This window comes from Macrotis lagotis, chromosome 1, assembly GCF_037893015.1.
Source record: "Macrotis lagotis isolate mMagLag1 chromosome 1, bilby.v1.9.chrom.fasta, whole genome shotgun sequence".
NCBI classification, from domain to species: Eukaryota; Metazoa; Chordata; class Mammalia; order Peramelemorphia; family Peramelidae; genus Macrotis; species Macrotis lagotis.
This window is the reverse complement of record NC_133658.1, coordinates 508,004,885-508,029,854: the sequence shown is the minus strand read 5'-3', so window position 1 is coordinate 508,029,854 and position 24,970 is coordinate 508,004,885. Positions and strand designations below refer to the sequence as shown.

At 33.5% G+C, this 24,970-nt stretch overlaps 1 protein-coding gene across 2 annotated transcripts in view; it reads right to left on the bottom strand.

Annotated features, from left to right (window-relative positions):
- Nucleotides 1–9,027: 9,027 nt before the first annotated feature.
- The window catches only part of PAXBP1 (PAX3 and PAX7 binding protein 1), a 39,839-nt gene continuing 23,896 nt past the window's right edge, over nt 9,028–24,970 (bottom strand). For both annotated transcript variants that reach the window (XM_074214091.1, XM_074214092.1), the window contains exons 9-18: nt 21,990–22,089; nt 21,783–21,898; nt 17,358–17,557; nt 16,295–16,439; nt 14,798–14,919; nt 14,430–14,506; nt 13,990–14,056; nt 11,604–11,750; nt 11,191–11,345; nt 9,028–9,950 (exon numbers count right to left, since the gene is read on the bottom strand). In XM_074214091.1, the coding sequence (XP_074070192.1) occupies nt 9,833–9,950; nt 11,191–11,345; nt 11,604–11,750; nt 13,990–14,056; nt 14,430–14,506; nt 14,798–14,919; nt 16,295–16,439; nt 17,358–17,557; nt 21,783–21,898; nt 21,990–22,089 (1,247 nt within the window). In that variant the 3' untranslated portion in view covers nt 9,028–9,832. The remainder of the gene's footprint in view (nt 9,951–11,190; nt 11,346–11,603; nt 11,751–13,989; nt 14,057–14,429; nt 14,507–14,797; nt 14,920–16,294; nt 16,440–17,357; nt 17,558–21,782; nt 21,899–21,989; nt 22,090–24,970) is intronic.

The following is a 24,970-nucleotide window of genomic DNA, read 5'->3' as shown; positions in this document are numbered from 1 at the left end:
CTCCCACCCCCCACAGAAGGCAGTCTGTTGGTCTTTACATTGGTTCTATGGTATACTTTGATCTCAGTTGAACATGATGACAGAGAAATTATATCTTTAAGGAAGGAAAATAAAGTATGAGATAGTAAAATTACATAATAATATAATTTTTTTTTCTATTTTGACAGTAATAGTCCTTGGACTTTGTTCAAACTCCACAGTTGTTTTTCTGGATACAGATAGTATTCTCCATCACAGACAGCCCTGAATTGTCCCTGATTGTTGCACTGATGGAATAAGCAAGTCCACCAAGATTGATCATCACCCCCATGTTGCTGTTAGGGTGTACAATGTTTTTCTGGTTCTGCTCATCCCACTCAGCATCAGTTCATGAAAATCCCTCCAGGTTTCTCTGAATTCCCATCCCTCCTGGTTTCTAATAGAACCAGTGTTCCATGATATACATATACCCACATAAGCCATTCCCCAATTGAAGGACATTCACTTGATTTCCAATTCTTTGCCACCACAAACAGGGCTGCTATAAATATTTTTGTACAAGTGATGTTTATACCCTTTTTCATCATCTCTTCATGGTATAGGCCCAGTAGTGGTATTTCTGGGTCAAAGGGTATGCACATTTTTGTTGACCTTTGGGCATAATCCCAAATTAGGATGCACCATCTTTTTTAAAAGGTTTTACATTTTGTAAAACCTTGAAAAAGGGGGCAGCTAGGTAGTGCAGTGGATAGAGCACCGGCCCTGGAGTCAGGAGGACCTGAGTTCAAATCTGCCCTCAGATACTTATTACTTAGCTGTGTGGCCTTGGGCAAGCCACTTAACCCCATTGCCTTGCAAAAACAAACCCAAAAAAACCTCATAAAAGATTTCATAATTTAGACTAGCAGTTCTCAAAGCATGATCTCAAAACATGTGGTGGGGATAAAATGGGGAGACTTCACAACCCTTTTAGAGGTCTACAGGTTCAATACTATTTTCATAACAATATTAAAGTTATTTACCTGTTAAAATTCTTCTCCAACTACATATCTTTTTGATAAGGCTGGATTTTCTTAACATGCTTCAATCAATAGATTGCAACAGATTGAATGGCAAAGACATGAGAATATAGCTGTCTGAGTCAAATATTGAAGAGATTTGCAAAAATATGCAAAAATGCCACCTAATTAAATTTGAGGGGAAATTAATTAGGTTCTTTTTCATTAAACTTTTATATTAATATGTAATGTGTTTATTGTTTTAAATAAACATTTGAAATCTTGTCAGTTTTAATTTATATGGCAAATATTGATGGATATAATCCATACAAATGAAGAGCTTTGGTGTGTTCAGTAATTTATAACAGAGTAAAGGACCTCTGAGATGCAAAACTGTGAATTTTGTTTGATCATGAGTTCTTAACCTATTATATCACAGACACCTTTGACAGTCTAGTGAAGCATAATATAAATAATAATATAGATTATGAAGGAAACTGATTATGTTGGAATACAATTATAAAGCATTTTTAGATGCTTACAACGTGCCAGGCATGTTAAACACAAAGAACTCAAATACAAGCAAAAAGAAAGTCTCTACTCGCAGCTAGTAGAAGAAGAAAGGTATAAAAAGTTCAGTCAGGAGTCAGGAGCAGAACTAAGAAGTGAGAATAACTGGATTGAATAAAGGTTTTTGGAAAAGAGGTGGAAAAGTCCATAGAGTTGGAGCCAGTTTAGATGTGATCAATCTATCCATATTGATGCAAAAGGGGTTCTAGACCCTAAGGTGAAGAAATGTTGACTTAGACTATAAAATATCCAGTTATTGCCTCCATTTTATGTTGCCCAGAATACAGCTTACCTGATAGAAGGCTGTCAAAATTTTTTTTAATTTTACAATTTTTCTCTATCTCACTTCCCTCCCCCCACTCTCCACAGAAAGTAATCTAATAATCTTTACATTGTTTCCATGCTATACATTGACCAAAACTGAATGTGTTAAGAAATTATATCCTTAAGGAAAAAAAACAAAATATAAGTGACTGCAAAATTACATAATAAGATAACTTTTATTTTAAATTAAAGGTAAGTCTTTGTTCTTTGTTTAAAGGTTAAATTCGGGGCAGCTAGGTGGCGCAGTGGATAGAGCACCGGCCCTGTAGTCAGGAGTATCTGAGTTCAAATCCAGCCGCAGACATTTAATAATTACCTAGCTGTGTGGCTTTGGCCCTCTTGGTTTTTAACAGAACAATAATGTTCCATAACGTACATATACCACAATTCGTTCAGTCTTTCCCCAATTGATGGGCTGTCAAAATTTTAATACCATTCCTCAAAGGAGGTTAGCAGAACTAGAACTCTGTATGCAGTAAGAGTATTGTAAGAATGATCAAATATGAAAGGAGCTAATCAATATGACCTAAGACAATTCCAAAGAATCATGATGAAAAATGTTATTACTATTCAGAAAGAACTGATGAACCTCAGACTGAAGCATACTTTTTTCACTGTTTTTCTTGCCCTAATAATTTTTACAACATATCTAATATAGAAATGTTTTGCATGTCTTCACGTGAACAATTGATAAATTGTTTTTCTTTTCAGTTGGAGGGGGAATGAACTTGGAACTCAATGTTAACAAATTTATGTTAATAATCAAAAATATACTCCCCCCCCATAAAAAGATTATCATTCTCTAAATAAATGATAAGAAAAATCACTGACTTCTGAGTAAAAGATAAAAACATTGATTTTTTATTTCACCCAAATTGTATTCTTTGATGGAACATAGTCAATTTAGTTCAGCAAACATTTATGATGTAGTAAGAGAATTTATAGCTCAGGCCTCTTGCTGCCACTCTTATCTGATAAGAGACTTGGAAATACTCTGGCTCAGACTCCTGACCATCACTATACTAAAGGTTACACTATCTCAGTCCCTGTTTTGGTCTTCCAGATATTGTTCCTGGAAGATCAAGTAAGCTTTAGATGCGGGAAAGATGATATTCCTCCCTCTATCCCTCTACTTATTCTTAGAGACATATACTCCTATCTTCTCAATACTCTCAGTAAAATTCCACTTTTCTTTGCTACTTATATAATCACTTTCTTAAAATGGTTGCTGAAGCTGATGCTCAAGGCTCTCTTACTTTTCATGCCAATGAACCTATGCTCTGGGCATAAAATCTACAGATATCTATATATGTTAACTTCTTAACAGGAGAATATAATAAATGAAGCCTTTGATCAAAATTTTTGTTACAATAAGAATCTATTAGTATTCACTACCTGGTAGGTATTGTGCCAAGCCTAAAGAAATACTACCTTGAAGAAGTTTACAATTGAGTAGGGGAGATAATGAAGAACATAGTTTAATAGAAATTCACATAGACAACAAAAAGGAAAACTATCTGTGACCTTTGGAAGAAGGTGAAATGACTCAAATATATGTACAAAACAATAAATTAATTTGAGGGAGAGATTACTAGCAATTGGAAAAGAAGGGGAGATAAAGGAAAAGTCTCTTGAAGGAGGTAATCTTTGTTAGGCCTTGATAAAAGTCAGGGAGTCCAAGGGAGTGAGGTGAGAACTGCATTCCAAGAAGTTGGGCCTGTACAAAAAGCAAGGAAGCAAGAGGCAGAATATCACATTTCGGAGCACCAAGTACTAAGTACAACAGTTTGGCTAGAATTTAGAGTGAGGAAAAATAAGTAAATCCGGAATGGAGAGAGATTGCCATGGTTAGTTTTAAATGTGGTCAAGAATTATGATCAAAGCTTTAATTTATCAATTTGGACTTCCAGCCAAGAGAGTTGCCTCTGTGGGAGGCTAACTGCCCAGTTTCTATAAATATATTCTGATGAAAAATTAAAATTCAGGCAAAAAAAATCACAATTAAAAAAATTCTGCAAATACGTGGAAGATGGATTGTAGGGAGGACGAATGAGAGATTAGAGGCAGGGAGACTAAATAGAGAGCTATTGCAGTACTTCAAGAGTGAGATGAGGGCCTAATGTAGGATGCTAACTATGTAAGGTGTTCAAGGAATAGAAAAATAATAGGGAAAAAAGTTCCTGGGTTCTAATCCCACCTAAGATACCTACTACCTGCTAAGAAACGTGGGCAAATAACTTTTTCTGAGCCTTAACTTCATCAGAGAATTCGTAAAATCTCATGAGGCGCAATTCAACAAGTTATCTAATGGGTTAACGAGGTTTATCATGAAGAACAAGATAATGCACGCAAAGAATTTTGCCAGGTTTCCAGGACTAGATCACCTCTAGGATATCATCAATAAGTCTTTATAGTTATTAAAACAAAAATTTCATTACCTTGCAGCCTGGATGAACTTTTCCTTACTTATGATTTTCCTTCAGTCTGTCAACCTATCAATACCACAGAACTTCCCAAAGTATGTGATTTACTAGCATAGCTTTTAAGAATGTAAGTTCTTGAGACACAAAATGATTTCCAAAATATGACTGGGCTTTAGAAGGCAGTTTTATTGAATGTCAAGTGCTTGTAGACAGTAAAAATGTTCTAGAAATGTCAGTAGGTATCATTCTGTTCAGTAAAGAGGAGAAACAAAGCTTGAAATTTGAGGGAAAGATGCAGGTAAGACCAGAGGTCATGGGAAAAGCTTTCTTTCAGCAGAATCTGAGGGAGTTTTTAAAGCATAGGAAGGTTTTTCCTTAAATTTTATTTTCTTTATTAATAACAATATTTCAGTGAATGAAGAAAAGAAAAAGGATATGAAAATTTGTTGTTATATGTAGTTTGTTTAAAAGCAAAGTTGTTTCAAAGCTTCAAAGTCAAGAATATCTGACTTCAATGCTCTCCCTCCCCTAAACTCTAAGACTTACAGGTACAGTAATTTCAACCTGCATATGTATTTTCTCACTAGTCACAGGTCTAATCTCTATTCTTTATCATATTTACTAGGATAGTAAGAAATGTGCCTTGTTTTTCTCTCTTCTGCTTGCTTCTGTGAATGCTTTTTTTTTCCATTACCACTACCCAGGAATTCTCCCTTCCCAACAAGCCTCCCACTCATATAAGCACTGACAAGCAGTCAGATTAGCTCTGACCGAAAACGATCATCTCCCTAAATCTGTTTCTTCTCTAAAAGACGGAAAGCAGAATTCATCACTCTTCTGGGGTTTTTTTGCAAGGCAATGGGGTTAAGTGGCTTGCTCAAGGCCACACAGCTATTAAGTGTCTGAAGCTGGATTTGAACTCCGGTACTCCTGACTCCAGGCCAGTGCTCTTTCCATTACACCACCTAGCTGCCCCCTCTTCTGAAGACATGTTTAATGCTTTTGAGAGATCTTAAGTCTTTCAAACTTTGGGTTTCTTTACATTGTAGTAGCCGATGCATAGACTGCTCCTCATATTCTACTCTTTTCCCCTCTGCATTAGTTCAGATAGTTTTTTTAACGTTTCTTTGGTTATCATTCTATTTAGACATTAAACAGTTTCCAGTTATTAGCAACCACCAAAAAAGGACTATATTTTTCTGAGTCTTCTCTAACAATTGTTATAGGGATATATTTATACAAAGTACTTTGTTAAGCCTTTTATGTGAGCACAGCTCATTTATATAGTTATTTGTTTGCAAAACACTTTACATATTAACTCATTTTATACTCACAACCTTATGAAATAGTAGCTATTATTATGCCCATTTTACAGATGAGAAAACTGATGTAGAGATGAGAAAACTGATGTAGAGATATCAAGTGATAGTCTAAGTGATAGTCCAAGATTAAACTTCAAGTAAGTGTCAAACACAAGATTTAAACTTGGGTCTTTCTGAATCCAAGTCCACACCTCATCTACTGCTACCTTATTCTCATTAAAGAAAATTTTTGTTCAGATGCAAGTTGGACTCCATAGTTTCTGAGATGCTTTCCAATTCTGACATTCTCTGACTGGGAGATCTTCACAGTTTGTGTCAAGTATCTGAAGCTGGATTTGAACTCAGATCCTCCAGATTCCAAGACAGGTGCTCACTCTATCCATTGTACCACCTTGCTACCCTAGGGAGCTACTAATGCTATAAAGTTCTCATTCTAGGAAATTTGCTCTTCTACCTTTGGATGCTTCAAACCTTATTTCTATGAGCTGAAGATTCTCAACCTAGTTCATTTTCTTTAAAATGATCAGAAACTTTGGGAAATTAAGTGGCTTCCACAAATCAGGTTTGGAGTTTTTCCAAATCACAAAAATAAACATGTGCCCAGGGTCTAGGAGAAACTAAATTGAATCTTCCAGTGTAAAGTTTGATGACCACTCCTCTTTACTATATTCTTTCTCTTGCATGTTGCTCCCTATTTTTTTCCCACTGGTTTCTTCTACATATTCAAATTCATATTTTTATTTTCCATTCTGTATGTAAGTCCATTGCTTTGCATGGACAGTCAATAAATGCTTAAGTACTTAAATGATTGTAAAGTATTACAAGTAAATGAATCTACATAGACTTGCAATTGTAAATTCCACAATATTAGACCATTTATTAAATTTCATTCAGGGAAAAAGAACTTTGATCTAATACAATGAGTTAACACAAAAGGATTCTATGATTCAGTTATGTCACAACACCAAGTCATGTGCTCCATCTATCTAGATCAGGGCAGGGAACCTCTGGTCCAACAGTATTGGTCTGGTGTTGCTGAGGTAACCAAGATAGGACTTCAAAACCAATAAATCTAGTAGAATTTTAGGGGTGAATTAAATAAATGTTTGATCAAATACAGTCCATGAATGATGTTACAAATATACAAATGTCCCTTGGCAGAAAAAGGTTCCCCATTCCTGATCTAGATAGAATCAAAACATATCACATGTGATCACATCATCTTTCTGGTGACAGAGAAATTTGATTCTATGTTTCTTTGCTGATCATATCAACAAAGGGAAAAGAACAATGCTTCTAAAATTGTTCATTTTTTGGGTAAATGTTATTGATAGTAAAACTCATTTTTAAGGACTCACATTATGCATATAATTCTTAACGTGATTATCTGTGAAGAATCTAATAGTATAAAAATAGCTTTAAAGTCTGGCACTTACATATACATATATATGTATATGTATAGGATTCAGAATATGTCAAAGAGTTGCTTTAAAAGTACTTTACTAGACTGAGAATTAAGCAACTTTTGCTCCTAGGTAAAATGAAAATGTTTAATATAGTAAGTTATAATTTATTTTAACAGACAGAATACTAGGCCTTTTTCTAAGTGATAAACTTAATTATCCTATGTGGTATTCCTTAAAGTCAAGATGTACTGCACTTAAATGCAGCAAATTCTAGTAGATAAGAGTGGACTTGAGTCTGACAGACCTGGGTTTGCATCCTGCCTCAAGGATGAATCCTAGTTTTGTGACCCTGGGCAAGTCACTTAGTTATCCTCTGTAAGAGGAGGAAGTTGGACTTGATGACCATTAAGATCTCTTCCTACTCTAAATCTATGATTGATTATCCAAAACAACCTTTTGACTTTTGGGTAATTTCGAAGTTGACACCTTAACTTTTGAGATAGAATCATATTTCATCTGGTGAAAGGAATTCTTATAAGAATTATAAGTAACAAGCTTACTTAATAGTCAAACAAATTCCCTTAAATTTGTAAAACTAAAACCAGATTTTGTGAAAACTGGAGTTTAAGGGTCTTTTGGAAAGGGTATCAAAACCAGGAATGGAAAACTAGATTAAATTAGTCAATCAACAATAATCTACAATGTGATATATAGGCCCTGTGCTACTTGTGACCACAGGTCACATTACTCAAACACTCTTGTCTCAGCATGCCTATCTCACTAACAGCTCTGCACTACAATCTGTCTCATAACAGCATGGAGTTATCACACAGGTATAAATCAAATTAGATTTTTAATATAGACCCAGGGATGTACTGCTGTCTGAGGACCAAGCCTAACTCTGTTCAAGGCTCCTTATAAAAACCAAACTACCTGCGGGGAGATGAAGTTTTCAAATTACAGAAATTTTCACCAAGTAAGAGAAACATGGTGATCTTTGTTGGTGGAGAACATACATCAATTAAATTACTTACCCTTGAAGTTCCTGTTTTTAAAATGGGAATCAGTCAGAAGGCTGTTGCAAGGAAAATGTAATAAAAGATATGAACATATTACAGAAAACAACGTAACTATAACTGCTACATTGAGGTTATTTAGAGACTTTTAGCATGGGGTAGTTGATCTTATATTTTAAGTCTTTATACTACTTCATATACATACTGCTAAAATGATGTTATGGAGGAGTGTTTGTTTATCCCACCTCCTGATGTCAAAGTAACTGGATGGACTGCACAAAATTAAAAGTCTCAATGACAATTTATTGAAAGGATTCTTAAAAGCAAATAATGGGAAATGGAAATCCAATGGGATCATAAAAACATTCTGTTCAGGTTCCAAATGGTGTGCAGATCATCCATACTATACATGTTAACATACTCAGTTATACTACACAAGCTGTAATGTACTTTGAATCTAATGTCTGTAGGTTAACAAAGAGGTACAAAAATCCCCATTAAGTTATATAAGGAGGGATAGGTAGGTTTCCTACAAAAGCCTTCAGAATTCATGTTAAAATTCACTTCACTTAGCAAGTGTGCAGCTCTGTACTGCTATTTGTCCAGTTTTTTTATCTGAAAATTTTATATTCTTACCAAATGAGTGGTATAAATTCTAACCAAAGAAGCCACCAGCAACATACACTAAAGGGGAAATTTAAAAATTATTTGGCTAAACATTAATTTTACGTCTGATTATATAAACTAATGGTACTTAGTTTTAAAAAGTTTTTTCCTTGAAAATCACAGAATAAGTGTAAACTTTGAAACAAAATTTCTGAATATTTACAGTGTGGTATAAATATTAAAGACCATGGGATATGAAATTGCCTTCGTGGGGAAGTCATCTACAAATTTTAAATATTCACTTACCAGAAATGTGTATTCTTTATTTATTGCATATATCCTTCACATATGTGGGTTTTGAGTTGAACAATAAACTGCTGATATTTAAAGATATATGTATTTAAGATGGTCAGATAATGGACCCATGAATGAGGCAGTCAGATTGTATAGTTAAATAAGTGGGTTTTTGTTGTTTTTAATCTTCAATTTATATATTACAACTATTCTATAACATTTTTAATGTTCCTTTTAAACCCACAATTGAATACAGAGCTAATTTAGGGAGAAAAATCTCATATTTGGTGAAAAGTTCCACAATCCAACCATTTCAGTTTCAAGGGAATTTTGTCACTGCCCTATCTGTTTCTAACTGAAGGTTGCTTTAACATTTAATCAAGTGACTCTTATGCCAAGCCCTTTGTTGCAATAATGCAGTAATTTCCTAAGACAATTTGCTACTGAAGAATTTTTTGCTACTCAAAGCTTACTTATTAGAAAAATGCCAAAAATTTCCAGTGTGAAAGTAACTCCCAGGTGGTATAAATAAATGCATAATTACACATTTTACACTGGACAGAGGCAAATCCAGACACTCAGACATACCCACACCCACCCACACCCACACCAGTGTACCAGAAGATAATGAACTGAATAGACAGCTAATATGTACGTGTTTACAAAATGTTTTTTTTAAGAGAGGTATGATGGGCAGTAAGGAAAACACTCTTGTATTCCCACATGTCATCATTCTGGGTTTCTCATCCTGTATTTAACATTGCAGTACTATATATAATAATGCTCTATTAAAACAAGAATCAATACTTTACAGTTTAAGAAACTTTACATATATACAAAAATTGTACATCAGGAATGGATTTTTAAAGCTCATTTTTTTTCAGTATGAAAATTCTATTTTCCTTCAATTAAAGCCTTTAATTCTTTCATATTGTGGTCATTTGCAACAGTCATAGCATGATCCAGAGCTCGAACACTTGCAAGAAGTTTTACAATCTGTTTTATGTTTTCCCTAAAAAAGAAAAACATTTTAAGTAACAAAATAGTATTTGTTCAATTTTCATAAGTAAATTTACTGATAAACATTTTGATTATAAGACCAATTTAAAAATACATCTATTAATACATTGTTATATGAGAAAAAAGCTTATGCAAAAAGCTTATGAATTAGTGTGACATAGTCCATATATTTTTCCAATTAAAAAAACCATGAAATCTGACTATAGATAGAATCTTTTTTTTTTTCATTTGGTAATCTATATTGAGACAGGATTATGTTCTTTTCCTTGAAAACCTGGGATAATTAGTGAATAAACTGAACTCATAAAAGCATAAGTGATCCCTACTGATTTGGATAAATTAAAATAAAAGTGAAAAATAAAAACTAAATGTATTTATGCTGGAAAGAGTTCACTATTACTAGAAATATTTCTGGTCAATTTAATACAATTTACATCTGCAAATATAATCTGTGTTCAAAAAGCAAACTTTCTGTAAATGCTATTATTAATATGTATCAGTCTATCAGAATTGGGACCATGAATGATACCCAGGAAATGGGTACCCAGAATGTTGTCCAGAAAAGATTCTTAGGATCTCCCCTTACCACCTCCCCAGTGACTTCACAGCTTTCTCTTCAACACTGTACCCTAGCCAAATCTGGCCTTAATCTTTTGCTTCATCCTTCCTAAATTTTATCTTGTAAAGAGATGGAATGAAATGGACAAAATTTTAAAACATATGCTTTCATAATTTGCCAACCTTTCATTTATATACATATTTAGGAATAAATTATGTTAATGTGTATACAATTTATTAAAATACAAAATTGATCAATAGATTCAAAACCAAATTACACACACACACACACACACACACACACACACACACACACACACCCGAGACTGACTCACTCTTTGAAAGACAGGAAATCCAAATCTAAGATTTTAGTAGTGTAGGCAATTTCCAATGTGGAAATTCCCTAAACTGAGCAATCTAATTACTAAGAGATCTGTTTGTCCATGATCAGATATCTAGGACCAAGAATTCATGTTTTCCAAACTTCAAGGCTAATCTTTTATTCACTATGCCATGTCACATGTGTGTCTGTACATGTGTGTGTATTTGCATGTACATATAATAAGTAAAAATTAAAAATTAGGCATCTTTCAATCATAAAATATCTAATTAAATAATATTTGATAAAATGATCTTTACTTTGCAACTTCATCATTAATTGATTACAAATTTACCTTGCATTTCTTTTTTCTACATCAGAGCATCCAATGCTATTTCTATAAATGGTATCTGCCAGGTGAACAAGGTATCTACAAAAGTTTTCTAATTGGCATATAGTCCTTTCTCCTTTCAGATTTACAAACCACTGTTTGGGGAAACAGTTGATTACCTGTTGGGTAGGGAAAAAGTGGTTAGCAGGGTTAGGTAAACCTGTTATATAGTTCTACATAAAGATGTCTTTTAAAAGGATTCTTAAAAATAAACTTGAAGATTATTAATTTACGTAAGTTTATTTTCAATCCTAGTTTTTTATATTCTCTACTAATTGTTGTAGAAGATTTCATAAAATAATTAAAAGGTTCATACAAATTTTTTAAAGCTTTCAAAATAAATTAAAATAAAATACTAAACATCTTAGTTAACTTACATGTTGGGCTTTTTTGATGCTATCATCCCCATATTCTGAATTCTGAAAAGCCATAAGGATGTATCTATTAAGCAAACCATCTATGGATAATTCTTGAAGGGTTTTGTTTGAAAAAATGCCATACCACTGAAGAAAGTTTCCTAATAGCTGCAGAGAAAAGCAAATTGCAGAATTGAGACAATATAAGAAATAAGGTTGTATATAGAGAACACCTTTAAAATACCGGTGTTGGACAAAAACCTTTTAGAATTAAGTAACAGCAAGAAAACAATGAATAAGTATATTTCACTAGGGGGACATGATTTAACACAAAGTACATAGACCCTCAACAAGTGGTTTTTGAAAACTTTCCAGCATGAGAAGTGTAGTTCTTGCCAGAATTTGAGCTGTGCTACCACTGAGTAGAGAACCCGAGAATCCAGGTTTCTATTTACAAGACTCTCTGAAGCAATGGAAGACTGCAATGGGAACAGTTTAATAAAAAAAAAGATCTTGGATTATAACTCACTGAAACTTTACTTGTAACAAATAAGGTATATTCAGCAAAATCTGGAATATGCAAAACCCTCTTACCTACATATGAATTACTAGCATTGATCATAAATTCCTATTACACAAAGTTCTCAATTTCAATGTGAAAATACTCCAAAACAGGGATTTTGTCAGGGTTTATAATATAAAATAAGTAGTTAAATTTGAAAAGTCTCAAATCATAAGACTGAAAAAATTCTTATTGAATTAAATATATGAATTTAAATTCTTTAGGCCTTCATTTTTTAAACATAAAACATTTTACAAATTTATAACCAACACAAGTATATATCTATGTGTATATATAAACACACACACACACACACACACACACACACACACGGAAGAGCAGAAATGGCTCTTGAAAAGACACCAAAAAAACTTGGAGCTGTTAAAGAATATTCAGGTTCAAGGCTGAAGAAAGGGAACAAAGTGCTATATAAATTTTATTACAATTGATTTTCACTAATAGCCCTAAGTTACAATTTCTATGATCAGCATCATCCTCCTTTTACAGATGACTAAAGATTTAAATCCAATGCTGAGTGAGATGAGCAGAATCAGAAAAACAATGTACACCCTAACAGCAACATGGGGGTGATGATCAACCCTGATGGACTCACTCATTCCATCAGTGCAACAATCAGTGACAATTTTGGGCTGTCTGCAGTAGAGAATACCATTTCTATCCAGATAAAGAACCGTGGAATTTAAACAAAGAGCAAGGACTATTACCTTTAATTTAGGAAAAAAAACCCAACCAGATATCTTATTGTCTGATCTTGTTATCGCTTATACTTTTATGTTACTTCCTTAAGGATATGATTTCTCTCTCTCATAACACTCAATCTGGATCAATGTACAACATGGAAACAGAGTTAAAGACTGACAAATTGCTTTCTGTGTGGGGGTGGGGGGAGGGAAGTAAGATTGGGGGGAAACTTGTAAAACTCAAATAAAATCTTTAATAAAAAAAAATTAAATCCAAGGCTCTATTGACTCTGACAACTAGATGACTTGGTGGACAGAATACCAGGCCTGAAGTCAGGAAGATTCAACTTTCTGGATTCAAAGTTGGCCTCAGATACTTATTATCTGTGTCATCGGACAAGTTACTCTGTCTCAATTTCCTCATCTGTAAAATGAGCTAGAGAATAAATGGCAAATTGTTCCAGTATCTTTGTCAAGAAAACCCCAAAAGGGCTCACAAAGAGTCAGACATGACTGAGAACAACTGAACAACAACTTTTCAGATTCCAAGTTCAGAGTGCTTATATAAAATGTAGCTTGTGACAGTTTAAAATACTGCAACAACCTAAGGACACTGATCTCAGAGTCAGACTACCTAGGAAGATTCCTGAGCCCCTCTTCTTTGTCAATAAATCAAACCCAAAATAACTCAATTCACACTGGGAAGATTAATAGGCAATTATCAGTCATTTATATTTGTATGAATAAGTATAATAAGATTAGGCCTCCTCCCCATAACCTATTTCCTAATGTCTGTAATCATTTACACTGAAGTAATCAGAAAGCAGAAGGAAGGGTAAATAATTCTGAAACATGAAATACATTAGAATAATGTAGAAATGATGGGTTATAAATATATTAGATCCTAAGAGACTGAAGTGATTTGGGGAAAAAGATTATGGTGAGGGATTAAAAACCATTTCTGAGGGGCATCTCTGTATCTAGGCAAAAGGAATAGTTTTTTGAGTTTTAAATTAAAAAACTGCAAATGAGTTGGTTTCAAAAGGAGGTTTTCCAAATATAGTTATTTTTATTAAGAGTTTTTTTAGGTAATAAAATTATTTATGAATTAATTCCAAATCCCTAGAATGTCAAGATCACTTACCTTAACTGAAGACCAGAACTGCCTCTGGAAAAACAAATATGGGCCAGAGTTTTTATTTTCCAAGATACTATGTACAAAAAAAGGAGAGAAAAATATTAATTGAAATATTTTATTCTAAAAGTCAGATGACATAAACATTCACCAATAAAACTGGATGCTGCAAGAAAAGAGGCATAAAAGGTTTAAAAGGCAGCAAATGGCTTTCATTTAATATTTGTGAGGAAAGTTATTTAACAATTAAGGAATAAATAATTATTTTAATTTAATTAAATATTTGTTGAAAGATTAATGATTAAATATTACTACTTATTTATTAAGTTAATTTGTCCACTTCACTATCAAACAGTCTCTTTGTGCCGCTGAAACTCATTAAATTAGTAAAGTCAAATGACAAACTATCAAAACAGCAAATTAGCAAGCAATAACTAAGTTTTACTTACTTCTTGGGATACAAAGGCATGAATACATCATCATCTAAAGTTCTTCTCATTCTCAGTAAGAGTGCCTTTAAGTATAGCTGAAAATGTTTAAAAAAAAAACCTTGTTGGCCATTTAAAAATTATAATCTTTGATTGGGTTTGTTAAATTGTGAGAACTTAAAAAAATAGCTGTTACTTTTTATAAAAGTGATCTTTCATAGAAGTTATTTAAAATGGAGAATACTGCTATTAGTAATAAAGAATGTTTTGTCTAGTGTAAGGAGAGGATAGACAAAAAGTATAAACCTGTAACATATCCATTTGTATTTTCAAAGGGAAAAATAAAGTCACCTACACATAATGCTACTCAACTAGCAAAAATAAATTACCTGTGTATTTTTATTTTCTGCATTTACCACTGAAGGATATCCACCTGTCAATTTTAGTGTAATCCCAACCATTCTAGATGTCTGTGTTGTGGAGAAGGGATCCCATGTATTTTCTGCTATTCCTATTTCAGTAAGAATAAGTATTAGATATAAAGGCAAACAATATACAAAGTTAAAACATTAAAAACATGTAAGAAGTAGCAAAACCAAACCAAACCACCTCAGTTAAGTTTTAATAATCAGGAATTCCCGCTTACAAATATTCTTTACATTCAATGGTTTCTGTGGACTTTCTTTCCCTGCTGGTAGAGCTGCAGGAACTACTTTTTTCCCCCTTTCTTGCTAACCCTAGAGATTTGCTCCTCTTTCTCCTTGCTGCTAGCCTGGCCTTAAAAAGAAAATACCCCTACTTTTCTCCATCCTCAAAGATTATAAACTTCCTACTTTAATTGATCCATTTCTCAGTTTATATATCCCTTTGCTACTAGCAGGTAGAGAAGAGGTATATATTATTATGTTCCTTTCTAAAGACGAAGCTATATCCCCATTTCCTGAACTAAATTCTGTTCTTAAAAACTGTTATCAGATAGTAGTCCAGTTTCTTACTGTTACATTATCTGTGGTGGTCTAACTTAAAAGATTCACAAGTGACTGATTTCTTGTTCCTGAGTTATCTTGAAGTGAGCAGGATACCTTCTTATGATTAAAAAATGCTAACTATAAAACAAGACTATTAAATTATTTTGACTTATTTTTTTTACTGGACTTCTGCAGAGGTTTCCTAGCTGAGTCAATGCCAGATTGGTTATTACTTAAGAACACGCAGGGTTTGTTTAATAATGTGCAGGTTTTTTTTTTTTTGCAAGGCAAATGGGGTTAAGTGGCTTGCCCGAGGCCACACAGCTAGGTAATTATTAAATGTCTGAGACTGGATTTGAACCCAGGTACTCCTGACTCCAAGGCCGGTGCTTTATCCACTTCACCACCTAGCCGCCCCCATGTGCAGGTTTTTTAAAGAAAAGTCTGTTCTACTGATAACATAATAAAAAGAAGCACCCTAAGGAAAGATAAGGCAGCAAATATTTTTAATTGCTTTGTATAATTTTCTTTTTGAAGATCAGTATAAACATTTTGATGTTTTATATCTGAGATAAATCATTAATAAAAATATAAAGAATAGAATAGCAGAAAGGCAATTTGTCATCAAAACATCAAATTTCCAGTTAAGAACAGTTTCTTAAGAGGAAACAGAAGAAAATATGGTATAATTATACTAATATTCTATTATTCTGAACTAAGCTAAAGGGTGGTGAACTAAGTACATTAACAATATTGTTTCAGATGGGAAGAATTTCTTGAGTTGTAAACATAACTTAGGAATACCACCTATTCATAAATCAAGAAATGCTTACAATTTTCCATATAGACAGATAGAAAGATACACATATACACAAATATAGAGGAAATTTTAAAAAGCCACTATGTCATAAATTATACCTGTTAGTTTAGGAAGAATTACTTTTTCCACAATGGTAGGTAGCAATGCAACATCTACATCTTCCTTTTCTTGTTCTTGCTCTTCACAGCCATAAAATAGCAATGATTCAAACCACAGCATACTCTCAAAGTCACGACATTTTGCCTTGTATAAGAATTAAGAATATTATTAGAATCAAACATTTAAATCATCGTTTCATTTGTAGAGTAAAATAACAAGATTTTCAGGATATAAGACACTTTACCAAGATAACAACCTATCGTATCAGTAACTAAGCAACTTTTACTCCAATTATATACATGTATATGAGAAATTTAGCAGTGAATTGTTGAAAAAAATGAAAACAAAAAAACAAACATCTGAATTCCAGTTCTAGTTCTACTACTTAAAATATTAAATTTTCAACAAGTCATTTTAGTCTTAGTTTTGCTCCATTATAATAGAAGATTAATCCTACCTACCCCATATGTATGTATGCTTGCCAAGAATGCCAGTGTTATAAACAAACACTCCGAAGAGTATAAAACATTACAGACATGTAAGGTGTTATATTTTATTAGAAGCACTTAAATATCAAAGCATGTTTTCCAAAATTTTTCTAAGTAAGAATACAAAGGTATCTATTGGCCACTTGAACACATTCCCAAAAGTAATCTAATACCATTCCTTCAAAATATCAGGTTTTTATTAAGTACTAATCAAGAATATAGGAATGAGATAATGTTAATTTCAAAAGTATTTCTATGTATTTTTACCCTCAAGGTGGTGTGTTATGATTTTTAACTTTCAGCAAATTGGAAGGAAGACAATGACAGTTACTCAAAATCTGGTTATATATGGAAAACCACTGAAAAACTGTAAAACAATGGATTGCTTATCATTTGGCCACAAGATTACAATGAGTATAATCCTTTGCAACTATCACAATGCCTCCTCTCCAAAACAGCATTATATATTATTCCAGAAAAGGAGTTAAATTTCAAGTTCTTACTCAAAGACTATAAATTTTATCTAACATACAACTTGATGTCAAAAAAAAAAATCATTTTTACATCTACTCACCTCTAGGGGAGTCCAAGTAAGGAGTTGCAACCTTATTAGAGGATTGAATAGCTTTGGCAAACAAAGACCAATATAAGCATCCTTATAAGAAGTGAAATATTTAGAACGCCAAGCTTCAAACTGAGATTTAATACAATCAATAGAATAGAAGCTCTCAAGGACATCTTCAAATATCTTACTGGATTCTTTTGAGATACGATCTAGAAAAGAAACAGCATTAGGATTATTGCTAAGTATTTAAGAATTATAAACAATTTAACATTATTTTTCATTTTGGGACTCTGAAGAAAATTAAGAATAAGGCTTTTTTACAACCACAAATACAGCAAATACATATATGAAAGGTAGTATGTTGCAGTGGAAAAGACCCTTTGATTTAGCATCATTAAAAACTTGAATTTAAAACTCATCTCTCAAACTATGTGTATAACCATATGTAAGTCATTTAATCTTTCCTTCAGTTTACTCAACTATAAAATAGAGTAGAAGAGTGACATGGTCAGACATATATTAGAAAAATTATTTTGAAAGAAGTTCTATGAAGGAACAGATGAAGAAAGAAGAAACTAGAAAGAAAGAGACCAATCCAGGAAAGATATGATGACTCCAAATTTTATGCCTGGGAAGATGATCGTGTTACTCCCCAAAAGTACTGGGATGCAGACCAGGTTTGAAAGAAGATAAATAATAAATAAAGAAAACCCAGAAGGGACAATTAGACAAGCATAAGAACCAGAAAACAAAAAAAATTAGAAATAAAGAGGAAGAGATATCAACAATGTTGAATATAGAGCGGTCTAGTGAGATAAGTACTGAGAAAAGACCATCAACTTTAACAAATAAGAAGTAACTGGCAACCTTGGAGAATGCCATGACCATGGTATGCTATGGTAAGCTTGGAAGCCAAACTACAAAGGAAAAAGAAATAAACAGAGATTGAGGCAGTAGGGCTATTATCTAAAACTATCCTTTCAATGAGTTTTTTTTAAAGATATAGAAGGCCACACTGTTGGAAAACTAGGATCAAAGTAGGATGAGAATGTCAATACTAGATTGGAAGAGAACAAAAAGAAGGAATTTGTAAGCTACTGGGCAGGGGGGGAACTAAGCATGGAAAAGCTTATAGATAAATCAGTTACAAAAAAGGTGCTTAGTAAATGTTCACTGAATGAATGAATCATAAGAATATCAGTGTGAAAGTTCCCTTTCTGCTAGTGTCTCTCAGGTATAGTGACTTCCCGTTGCAGCAGGGAATTGTGTGGCTAGACTTTTGGCAACCAGGCCAGTTCAGACTAGCAATGTTGCTAATTTCACTTTAAAGCACGATAGCAGCATTTCATCTACAATGTCATAGCAATTGGAGAAGGTATTTTCATAAGAGGCTTTATACTATTCTAATTTTTAACCTCAAATCATAAAACTAAACTGAAAAATAACAAAGCAAAAAATATGTTCTCTCTCTCTCCACACTAGTCTAAGCAATCTAGCTGTGTAGTCCTGGGAAAGATAATTAATTGTTCAAAGGCAATATTCCAAAACTATAAAATGGAAATATTATTATCAACATCACAGAATTACTGTGAAGATCACATGAAAATGGATACAAAGTACTTTATGAACTATAAAGTAAAATTCCAAAGCAACACAATATAATGGCAATAAACAAAACATTAGTTTTCAAATTCACTTAGGATTCCTTTTATTATGACTAGCTTTGTTTAGAAAGTTAGCTTTTTAGCTATTAAAGCAGTACAAATGGAAATGTAAAGAACTGTGATAAAACTCTAACTGGTGCAATCAGGAAAGACCTCTTGCAGAAAGTAACAACTTGAACTGAATCTTGGAAGAAGTTAAGGTCCCCAAGAGATGTAAAGAGTATTCTAGGCAAGAAGGACATTTGAGTAAAGGTAAAAAGATAGGTGATAGAACAAGTATACCAGTATAATTAAATTATAGATTGTGTAAGGGAGAATAATATATCATCAAAGCCTGGAAAGACAGACTGGAGACAGAATGTGAAGGGCTCCAATTGTTAGAGAAGTTTTTATTTTACCCTAGAGTGAACTTGTAAAGGAAGAAACTAGAGACCAATCGGCAGGCTTTTGCAAAAGTCTTTGTGAAAGGTGATGAGGGCCTGAACTTCCTAGAGTGGTGGGTTGTGTGAATGAAAAGAAAGGAATGGACAGATATTAGAGATATTTCGGAGGTAGAATTATTAGAATGTAGCAAATGACTGGATGGGGATGAGATGTTTTACAGGTGATAAAACTGGGGGGGGGGGGAGAATTGTGGCATTGATAGAAATAGCTAAGTTAAGAAAAGAGTAGAGTGGGGGGGGGAGATGAGTTCCATGTTGGACTTGTAGAATTAGAGATGCAAATGAAAATGCTCAGCAGATATTTGGAAATGTAAAATTGGAACTCAGGAGAAATATGAGAGCTGTGTATGTAGATTTGGAAGTCATTAGCACAATGATGATAAAAGTTGAATGCATCAGAGCTGATAAATTACTTACATAGAGAGAAGAGAGTTGACAATAGAGCCCTGGCATGATCAGAGGATTTATGGATCTGGATAATAGGTTATTGGTCTAAGCTCATTTATTTTAAAAATAAAGAAAAGAGAATTAGAAAGAAGTTCAGAAAAATCCAAGGAACAGCAAGTGTCTAGGAAAAGAGGGAGGTACCACATAAAAAGAAAAGTCAAGGATGAGCAATGAGAAATGACTAAAGGATAGTGTACCTCTTATTCCAGCAATCGATAGAAAAACACTAAGATCCTCAAGATGGCTCAGAATTTTGGGTTAAATTGTGCCAACTAATTGTCATTGTCACTACCTTTTAAAAAATTTAATATTTCAAAGAATATAAAAAAGTATGGCTAATGAGGTTACACCAATCTATATATATATAAAATGGTTCCCTCCCAAAAAGATTAAATTAATCAGTTAGTGGTTGAATTATAAGCATGATAGGAATGTTTATATATTCTTAAGGAATTATGCCAATTAACCCAATATTTCCTTTGTGAGGAAAAAAGGTCACATTTTTATTCAGGTGGAATACAATGTGATGAAGTTCTGGCCTCAGCAACCCTCAAATTAAATAGATTAGGTGTACATCATTTCTTTCCTTCAGATATCAAACATAACAATGAATTTTATAATAAACAGTGGCAACATTGTATTCTTTTATGTTAGTTTGGCAGTGATACTTTATTTACTCAATGTCTTCCCACAATATCTCTTGCTACCCAAAGAAACCAGTAGTTCAAGGGGTTTTGGACAATTGCAACTTCCTTATAAGATATGGGAATTCTCATGGCCAGGAAAAGTAGCCCAGGGAAGGAAGTACAAAGAATTGTAGATTTTATATAGGCTAGGATAAGACAATATTCACATTAATTAGCAGTGCTAGTTTTAAGATTTCTAGTTTTGCTCTTGGATTCTGAAGTTTTCACAGAAATTTGGAAAGGGGGAAGCAGGGAAGAGGAAGGGAAAAAAAGCCTCTTAAATGATTTTAACAGCACTTCCCCCCACAAACCCTAGTCTGGATCAGTAGCCCATTACCTGCACTCTAAGAAGAACCATATGGATACCCTGTAGTCCACTAAGCCCATGACAAAAAAGCCTCTGTAGTTGGAGCAAATATTTTAGTGAAAAAAACAGAATGCTGGGAGTGGCTAGAGCACTGGCCCTGGAGTCAGGAGGACCTGAGTTCAAATCCAGCCCCAGACACTTAATAACTACCTAGCTGTGTGGCCTTGGGGAAGCCATTTAATCCCATTGTCTTGTAAAAACTAAAAAACAAACAAACAAAAAAAAAAACCAAACCCCCCCCAAAATACCTTACTTAAGCATTCCTACACTTTCCATGGATTCTTCATGTTTCACTAAATCATACAATACTTTGCTAAGCATGGACTTTTTTGCAGGATTAATTTAATCTGAACTAGTCTTAAGAGTTCTTCTGACTTGGTTCAGAACACTTTAGCATTGCCCTTCCTAAACAAAAATAAGATTTCTCCCCTCCCCCCACCTTACTAAATAACTGATAACTTACTATTTAAATTAAAAAAATCCAATCCATTATTTTAAAAAAAAGTTTCTATTTCCATGGTTGTAAGAAACAAAAGAATAAAACAATAGAGGAAGGGATAAAGATTGTAATTCATGTCAGTGAATTCACTGACATAAGCTGAGGAAACTCCCTCTACCAGTGCAGGTCAGTACCTTCTGTGAAACTTTCAGTCTTACAGTTACCTAGAATACTGTGAGGTAAAGTCACCTGCACAAGGTTACCTAGCCAGGATGAGGCAGAAACTGAATTTGAACCCAGGTCTTTCTTGGCTTTGAGTTTAATTCTCCATCCACTATACTCAAAGAGAAAATTTCCAAATTTCATATTAAATATGCAAATGTCTGACCTCTTTCCAGACTGAAATTAGTAATATCTGTTGATGTTTCTTCATCGTCACTAGAAAGACCTTCGAGGTGATCTGCCATTTTGCCGGTTTGCTCCCTGGCTTGTCTTCGACGGGTCCTAAACATAAACAGTATCAAGTTCCCCCAAAACAGATAAAACAAATATGTCCTTCTCATAATCAATGATGACAAAGATGGGAAAGCATTACCTTCTGGCCTCTCGTTCTGCAATCCGACGCTTTGCATGTTCCTGATACAGGGCTCGGTCTCGTCCAAAAGAATCAAGATTTGGTGCCATCAGAGCTTTATCTGCAAGACATCAATGACTAAAATTAAAAGCCTCCTATCAACAATACTGGGGAAAGAGTTTGCATAGAACAAACTAGTATGACAGACTGCTTTCTAATCTCATTACAGTGTGACTGGATCCAGTTAACAAACCTGAATATTCTCTGTGTTCCTGGGAAAGGGGGCAGAGGAAGCAGTAGAACAACTGAATTCCCTTTTAGAAGATGCAACAACCCTAGACATATACAACACTTTTCATCTTTCTTCAGGTTCTAAGTACTGAAAATGGTGCATGCTATTATGAACACACAAAAATTAAAAAATCCAAATTGCCTGACTGAGCAAAGAAAACATGTTTTCCTTAAGCAAGATTTCAAATGTTGTGTGCTTCATAACATGAAAAAAACAGCAAAGAAAGACATCAAAGGACACAGGAAGAAAACAACTTTGAGGTCTGACTACTATTTAAATTTTGGTCAATACTAAAAATATTAGATTTCCTAATTACAACTATCTTTTGGAACTATAAAGGAGAGAAGCAATACTCAACCCTGAGGTTCAGAATCTGAGTGAGTCTAGCTTCATTGATCATCTCAAAATACTTTTTTGCTTTTATACTTTTCCCACCCCTATTTCCAAATTCCTAAATCATGAGTCTGAAAAGAAATGACACAGCAGTGTGAGGGAGAGAAATAAGGAGATTTGGGGGGAAAGAAACAAAACATGAATAAAAAGGTACCAATTAAAACTGGTGGAGATCTCCCCCCCCTCAACTCTAGTTTTCAGGGCTTGTTCAAAAACATGACAACTAAGAGCAGCAAAACAGAACAAAAAAAAATATGACTCATTCTCAAAATGTCCTATTTTTGAAGAAGGTAATAGTTAAAAAAATTTTTTTAAGGTCTAAAATAGGTCTGGAAGGTTTTTTAGAGTATCTATCAGAGTGCCTCTGAGAAGTTCTGGGGCAAGTCACTTAATCTCTCCATGCTTTAGGAAATCTTAATAATGCAAAGTGGCAGAGAAGGTACCGACCTACATCAGTAAAAGAGTTTCCTATATTGATGAAATAATAGATTTAGTCTATTCCTATCCACTAGGATAAATAATGAGGAGTTTCCTATAACGATGAAATAATAGATTCAATCTCTATTCCCATCCACTAGGATAAATAAGCTGGTTTAAATATGAATATCCCCAACTATGACTCAACTAGCTCTGTAAAATTATTTCAATTAAGAAACTCCCCTAGGGCGGCTAGGTGGTACAGTGGATAGAGCACCAGACTTGGAGTCAGGAGTACCTGAATTCAAATACGGCCTCAAACACTTAATAATTACCTAGCTGTATGGCCTTGGGCAAGCCACTTAACCCCATTGCCTTGCAAAAAACTAAAAAGAAACTCCCTGGCACCCAAACCATCATATTTCATAAAAACAAATTTCAACAAACAAGTGATTCGAAATATAGATAGAATTATAATAGTTTAAGTATCATCATTTATAGGCTTTATGAAAAGACTTAAGAGGGAAAATATCTGGGAAAACATCTGAGTCAAAAGATCCTTTTGGCTCTACTCCTAGTCCTCAATTTGTTTTGAGGTGCAAGGTTTATATAAAAGTATTAATTAGTTTATGCAGGCAACCTATGTGACAATTCTTTAAAATTTTTTGATGAATGTTAACACTACTTTGGGAAGTATTAGACAGATTTATAGCATTTCCCACATTATTTTTCCTCAAATCTTCTAATAATATTGATTCATTTTTTTAAAATTTTCAGTCTAATTATCATATACCATCCCACACATACTACAGGCAACACTTAAGTAGTATGAATATATTTTGATAGGCAAATTACAAGCAGCAATGGAAATCTCTCCCATGAACAAATTACTAATTACTGAATGACAAAATATTTAGATAAGAGAAATCTAGCTCAGTACAGAGCAAAATATTTAGGGTGGGATGTAGAAATCAAAATCTCTAAAACACCAGAACAATGACAATAGCAAAACAGAAGCTCAAAAGTCATTTGTGGCTCTTATCTCAGGCTAGTTTGCACAGGAAGTTACTGTGTTACCACTTCTTTTTTTTTGCCTCTTCCAACCTTTTCACAGGACATGCCTATTTTGTTATTCAAACACTTCTTTCAGAAAATGTTTAGTGATATCAGAGAAAACTGACAAAAAAGAGAAAAGAAAAAAGAAATGGCAAAAGAAATTAGATTTTCACACCAGCAAAAATTCGATTAGCAAAAACAAATAAGAATGTATGGGCAAAAAGAAAAAGGTCTCAAAGGTTTAAAATTAAGAAAGCTGAATTTGATTAGATGAATTGAAGGCTGGACTGAATCAACAACAACTACATTTGTGTATGTGTTCGCATACAAATATGTGTGAATGTCTCTCTGGTAAGAAATATGAATCTCAGCTCAGTCTACCTCACCAGAGATTAACAATTATGTTTCCCCTCAAATGAGTTACATTGTTTTTTTCTTTAAATTACATTTTGACCAAAGGAAAAGTACTGATAAATGAATAAGACCATATGAGGGTAGAAAAAATGAATATGTAAATAGCTCTACTAGATTTTTCAAATCAATTTTACAAAAAGCTATGCAGAGAAATGCTTTATCCTAAAACATTTAAATAAAGACTCTGAATCCTACAAAGCTGCAGTTTTGATATGTGATTTAAACTTTTAACAAAATAAACCTGTGGTTTAAAATTTTTTTTCTATCAAGTACTTGAAGTCTTCAAACTTCCTTTGTCAGATCAATTTAACATATGTGTAGGGTGAAAAAAGTGGAAAAAAAAGATAAGATGGTTTCTAGTTAAAACATTATGAATGAGATACTAACTGAACTCTAAAGAAGAAAAGAGGAAATATGACTAGAGAAAGAC